We start from the raw sequence: 6,415 nt of genomic DNA, 5'->3' as shown, positions 1-6,415 counted from the left end.
ATGGCTCCACTGACGATCACCGTGTTCTTCCGCAAAATGGCTCCACTGACGATCACCGTGTTCTTCCGCAAAATGACTCCACTGACGTTCACCATGTTCTTCCGCAAAATGACTCCACTGACGGTGACCATGGTCTGCCAAATGGCTCCACTGATGGTCACCCTGATCTGCTAGATGTCTCTACTGATGGCCACCATGATCTATCAGCTGACTCTCCTGCTGATGGACACTGTCACCTTCAGGATGAATTTCCTCATGACCAAGATTGCTCTACTGTTTCTAATTGTGATGATCAGAAAGGCAGCTCTGCTAGTTCCACTGCCAATATTATAACAGATGTCAACAATTCCGGTCTAGTTGATTATGAAAGACTTTCTTCCTCTAAATATGATAGTAAACACCTGTCACAGGTTGAATGTGATGAAAGTGACAGTGCTGATGGTATCCAGGTGCTGAACTCCAGTAAAATCAATACAGGTCTCCAACCACAATCTGATATAGTCTTTGAAGACAAGAGTCTGATACTTCAGGATCAGGTAAATATAGCATTTAAGTTTTTTTGTTTTTTTTTCTCCTGTCTGGTTTTATTTTATTTTCTTTTGATAAATTATGGATTTTACCTTGTTGCTGCTTCATATAGAAATGAAATCTTTAAATTTTTGTTTTAGCTGCGATATGTGAAACTAAAGAGAACATAGAAATGATCTGACTGTTTTTGTTTTGCTTTTTTTATTTCACATAGTATAGAATTTCTACTTTTGCCTTCTGAGATTTAGACAACGGTAAATATTGCAAACTAACCTTTCAAGGAAAATGAAAAAAGTAGAAAATAAACTTGTTAAATAGAGAAAACTACTCATGTTAAAAGAAGGTTTAGCATAAAGTAATTGAATGGTAGAACAAAAGAATGTAGTTCAATAAAGTGTGTAATAGTGTACAAGAAATATAGTGCAAGTGCTACAGAATATCATAAAAGTTTATTGTAAAAGGTCTGAACAAGCAATAAAATGTTCATAATCTTCAGATAACGATCATTATAAATATAAAATGCACACAAGATAAAATATTACATGAAGCAAGCAGAGGAATTTTCAAGAGTAAGAATTTGTTATAAGTAAACCTGTAGAAAGTTGTGAGAGCATTTAGCTTAGTTGTAAGCAGACTGTGGTCCACTGGACTTTCTGAAAGGTGGCATCATCATTATCATCATCCTCCTATGTTGACATGGGTTATATAGCTTGACAGGAGCTGGCCAGTTGGGACCCTGTGTGATGCCGAGTGTGTTTTGGCATGGTTTTTACAGCTGGATGCCCTTTGTAACACCAACCACTCCATAGTTGGCTGAGTGCTCTTTACGTGGCACTTAGACAGGTGAGGTCAGTTTTCTGCATTTGTCACCTGCTCTTTCCTACCGTCCCTACTTGTCCCTCAACAGTTCTTAGTTAATTATATTCAGCTCTTCACCCAGCCTCCATCTTTAACCATCTTTTTATTCTCCTGTACACTTTTGCAATGTCTACTCATCTACACTTTGTTCTCCTGTCTCCACTCACTTCTACTTGCCTTATAACTTAAGGGTTCGCTATGACTCTTCATCATTCTCATAACTCTTCCTAGTTGCTCTCACCCTCTCTTCAATAATGGGACTAGCCATGGAGCTCCTTTACAGGAAGCAACCGGTGTTATTTTGGTCTCTTCCCTCCTATTTTAACGCTCATCTCCTTGCATAAACTCTACTCAGCCAAAGAGGATCTTAGTCTTGCAAATTGTATGGTGGCCTTAGTGCCTTGAAAGCAATACCCATTACTTATCGTAAAGTGGTTGGTGTCAGGAAGAGTATTCAGCCATAGAAACCATGCCAAAGCAAACCACAAGATGCAGATATTGAACCTGTTGGATTCTGTCAAATTGTCCAACCCATGTTAGCATGGAACATGGATATTTAATGATGGTCATTTTCAAGGTTCGAAGTTGCAGTGATTATATGTTAAAGATTCCAAGCTTATTACCAATACGGCTATTGGTATTTTGTTGAGCAAAAGATTACATTTAACAGAAAAATAGGCAATAGTTCCACTAAAGATTGTATTGGTGATATAATAAAACTGCAAAATACCTTTTCCAAGAATGCAGATTTTCTTAGAAACCTCATTGATGACTGTTATAAATCATTTATAAAAAGGATCATGTAATGATTTTAATTTTTCAAAAATTGTTTTGTAGATTGATGCAGGAGATTCAAGACCAAACATTTTAGATGTGTCTAGGGGTGTTCTTGAACAACAGTGTGCCATTGTAATTCAAAGATGGTATAGGAATCTTCAAGAAAGCTACCATGTTGCTTCAGATTACCAAAGAATGAAAAGTGCTGTCATAGTTCTACAGAGCTTTTACCGTATGTATTCCCAGCAGAGAAAGTACCACAAACAGCTCAAGGCTATCCGTGTTTTGCAAGCAGCAGTAAGAATGCATCAAACGCGTCAAAACTATCGCTCCCTCTGCAGGTCAACAACCCAGATACAACAATGGTATAGAGGTATTATCTTGTGCAGAAAACAACGGAACAAATACCTGAAAGAAAAGCAGGCTTGTATACAAATACAATCTATGTGGCGTGGTGTAATGCAGCGCCAATTGTTGAAAAGCCAAGAGGCAGCAGCTGTAGTTATTCAGTCATACTTCAGGAAGCATTATTGCCAATCCAAATATCTAAAGCTACTTTCATCTGTAATTTTAATTCAGAAACTCTACAGATCCAAACTTGAAAGTAGAAAACTTCGGAGGCAGTTTCTTCAGGAATTGCGAGAGAAACAACTTCAAGAAGAAAAAAGACAAAACAATGCAGCACAACTGATACAGGCAACATGGAAATGTTATGTAGCTCAAAGAGAGTTCTCCAAGTTGAAAGCAGCTACTTGTGTTCTGCAGCGGTACATGTCTGCTTATTTGATTGGGAAACATGTTCGCCATGATTTTATTGCCCAAAAGAATGCTGCTGTAAAGATCCAAAGCAATCTACGAGGATTTATTGCCAGAAGAAGATATCATAATATAGTTGTCTCTGTTACCTTGATACAAGCCTTGTTTCGGGGCAGTCAAGTTCGAAAAGAGTTCCATTTAAAATGCCACTCTGCTGTAATTATTCAGTGCCATTGGCGTGCTTATTTGGCTAAAACTAAGTTTCAAGCTGAAAAGAGAACAATTATTAGAATGCAGGCTTTAGTTAGAGCAAAGCAACAACAGGAGAAGTATTTAAATTGCAAAAATGCTGCTATTGTAATTCAACAATGGTACAGATCTATCAGTCAAATGAGACAATGCCATAAGGATTATTTGGAACTTAAAAAATATACCAAGATTCTTCAAGCTAGGTTTCGAGCTCTGAGAAGTATGAAAATCTGCCGTCAACAGTTTCTGCAAAAAAGAATTGCTATCACCACAATTCAGGCACATGTCCGGCAATTTTTAACAAGACAAAAATTCTGCAAACAAAAAGAAAGTGTTATTTTACTGCAGAATTGGTTTAGGGCTTGTAAAGTAGCAAAATCTGATAGAGCCTATTATCTCTCCCTTAAAACATATACTATCAAAATGCAATCACATGTTCGTAGCTGGCAACAACAGAGGAAATATCTTGAACTTAAAGATAGTGCCTTGAAAATTCAGAATTGGTATCGTGCTGTTATTTTAATGCGAAGTGATCAGCAAAGATACATGGAATATCGAACGGCTGTTGTAAAGATCCAGTCAGTATATCGGTGCTATAGAGAGCAGCAGAAGTTTAATAAACAAAAACGGTGTGCTGTCAAACTGCAAGAGTGGTGGAGAGCTACTTCAAGTATGAGAGCAGAACGTAAAAGCTACTTGTCAAAGCAAGCGGCTAGCCAGGTTATTCAACAGTGGTTTCGATCTCTCATTGCAATGAAACTGGCTAGAGAAGATTATTTAAAGGTTAGAGCTTCTGTAATAACAATACAATCTTACCTACGAAAAACAATTCAAGAAAGACATTTCAAAAGAACAAAGTCTTCTGTAATTAAAATTCAGCAATGGTACCGAGCTTGTATTCAAATGGAGATTGAAAGGAAGAATTACTGTAGTCTTAAAACCTCAACAGTCTTTTTACAATCAGTTGTACAGATGAAACTGCAACATAAATGCTTCTTAACACAGAGATCTAGTGCCATCAAGATCCAAAGATGGTATCGAATATTGAAATCTCGCAGGTATTTTCATTTTACATTTTTCTTTTAGCAATTTCATGTAGTGAAATAGTTTCTCTTGAACCTAGAGCTTTTAAATTTGCATTTTGAAATAGAATTTAAGTCTTGTTATCTGTACTACCAGATGCTGTTTTAGTGAATTAAGTTTTTGAAATTAACATTGGTTTTGTCTGTAGAAGATTGCTCAACCATTACATTATAAAACATTCAAGTGTAAAAAATGTTTATAAAGAACAAATACCATTAATGCTTTAAATCTTGCTTTAGTGTTTCAGATACACTTAGTTTTGGCTCTCGAGTACGTTACATTTAACATGATTTTAGTTTAACCCTTTAGCATTTAAACCGGCCGTTTCTGGTCTCAAATTTTTTACCTGTTTTATGTTGAAATTGGCCAAATCTGGTTGCCTATGTATACCTAACCATGTTATTCAAACATTAGAAATTGCATCACTGAAATCTCAAAGCTACAAGATAATGCATGATTAATTCAAACTAATGTGAATGAATGTGTTACATTTGACAGAGTAATCTGAATACTAAAGAGTTAAATTATTATACTGAATCTATTTAATTGGGAGGAAGGAAAAAAAACATTTGATATCATTTACTTTTAAAACATTTACTTAGACACTGTCCATAACATAGTGGATGAAAGTATGAAATCTCTGTACAATAAAGATGAGGGACTAAATCTTACCTGATGATAAACTGAAACAAAATTGTTTGAAAAGCTATTCCATTAAAACCGAAGATGTAAACCTCAAAATTTTTTTTTAGAATGAAAGATAAGCATATTTTTCTTTTTGTTCTTTAGACAACTCAAAGAAACAATTGCAAGACGCCATGTTGCTGCAACCTGTATTCAGAACTGGTTCAAGAGAGCTGTTGCTGCAAAAGTAAGCATTCTTTTAAAGCCTTATTTTAAAACTTTTTTTTTTTTTGGTAAATTTTATAAATAATTTATATATGAATTTGTAAACCTCTTTTTTTTTTTTTTAGAGTACATTGTTGCCTTCAAAATGTTGAGATGCACATTTGAATATGCTGGCAAACTTTTTGCATACAAGTTCCAAACTGTTTGCAAAACTGCTTTCATTCAGATGTGCATGCTTACATGTATATGTACAAACATATCTATGTATATACATTGCTACACTACTTGGATTTTAGTAATTCATAAAATTAACTTTAGCTTATTTTAATGGGTTTTTTTTTTCTTTTTCTGTTATATCAAATTAATAAATGCAGATGAGGTTCTGTGGTTAAGTTTGCTTCCTGACTGCATGGTTTCCAGTTTCATCCCACTGTGGCACTTTAGGCAAATATTTTCGATAAGGTCTGACCAAAGCCTTGTGACTATTTGATGGAAACTGAGACCCACCATGTGTACACACACACACCATTAAACAAGTAGTGTCATTCATTTTTAATATTCTCATAAACATGTCTGACCTTGGGGAAATATAACCTTACTTGGTAACGGGTGAGGTTGGCAACAGGAAGGGCAGCTGGGTGCAGAAAATCTGCCCCAACAAATTCTGTCTGATCCATGCAAGTATGGAAAAGAGAATGTTAAAACTATGATAATAATCTTTGGCAAGTTTGCTTTACTAGTCTTGTCTGAATCTATTTTTAATCAAGTTTTTAGTAATTTAGTCCCTTTTGTAATGTTTTAATACTTTCACACGTCTTTTCCAGAAAGCCAGAAGTATTTTCAACTTGAATTGTGACTGCTGTACTGCTGCTTCTCTACTGCTGGTCAAAGTATGAAAATTAATCATATTTTATGCTGAAAAAAATCTTTTTCTTATTCATGCGGTAACTGAAGTATTTCGGTATTAGAAGAATGAAGCATTAGAATGGTGCACTAGTCACTCAATGGGTTAATGAGATTATTAGTTGTAACCTGAGACTGATTCTGATTTTGAACTGCTTGAGATTGTTTTGGCTGCTATTCCTAAAAGATTGTTTCCTTATTTTGAGCTAGCAAGATTATTCAAGTAGACTTACCCTCAATATTAGATATAGAGTACAGCAAAAAAGTAATTGAATTTAAGCAAATTGATTAGTTATAAATGTGGTGTTTAAATCAACAGTGCAAATAATAAAGATTTCAAATTTTGGCACAAGGGTTAGGGTTTGGGGGATGTTTGGGGTAGGGGGATGTTGAATATGTTGACCCCCCCCCC

General features: G+C 35.4%; 1 protein-coding gene across 1 annotated transcript in view; it reads left to right on the top strand.

The window, feature by feature from the left end:
- LOC106869318 (abnormal spindle-like microcephaly-associated protein homolog) overlaps window positions 1–6,415 on the top strand; it is a 40,824-nt gene that overhangs the window by 21,486 nt on the left and 12,923 nt on the right. Inside the window, exons 16-19 of the mRNA XM_052971275.1 lie at window positions 9–536; window positions 2,224–4,226; window positions 5,041–5,122; window positions 5,925–5,990. Of these exons, the coding sequence (XP_052827235.1) occupies window positions 9–536; window positions 2,224–4,226; window positions 5,041–5,122; window positions 5,925–5,990 (2,679 nt within the window). The remainder of the gene's footprint in view (window positions 1–8; window positions 537–2,223; window positions 4,227–5,040; window positions 5,123–5,924; window positions 5,991–6,415) is intronic.

Source organism: Octopus bimaculoides, chromosome 1 (genome assembly GCF_001194135.2).
Source record: "Octopus bimaculoides isolate UCB-OBI-ISO-001 chromosome 1, ASM119413v2, whole genome shotgun sequence".
NCBI classification, from domain to species: Eukaryota; Metazoa; Mollusca; class Cephalopoda; order Octopoda; family Octopodidae; genus Octopus; species Octopus bimaculoides.
This window is presented reverse-complemented; position numbering and strand designations above follow the sequence as displayed.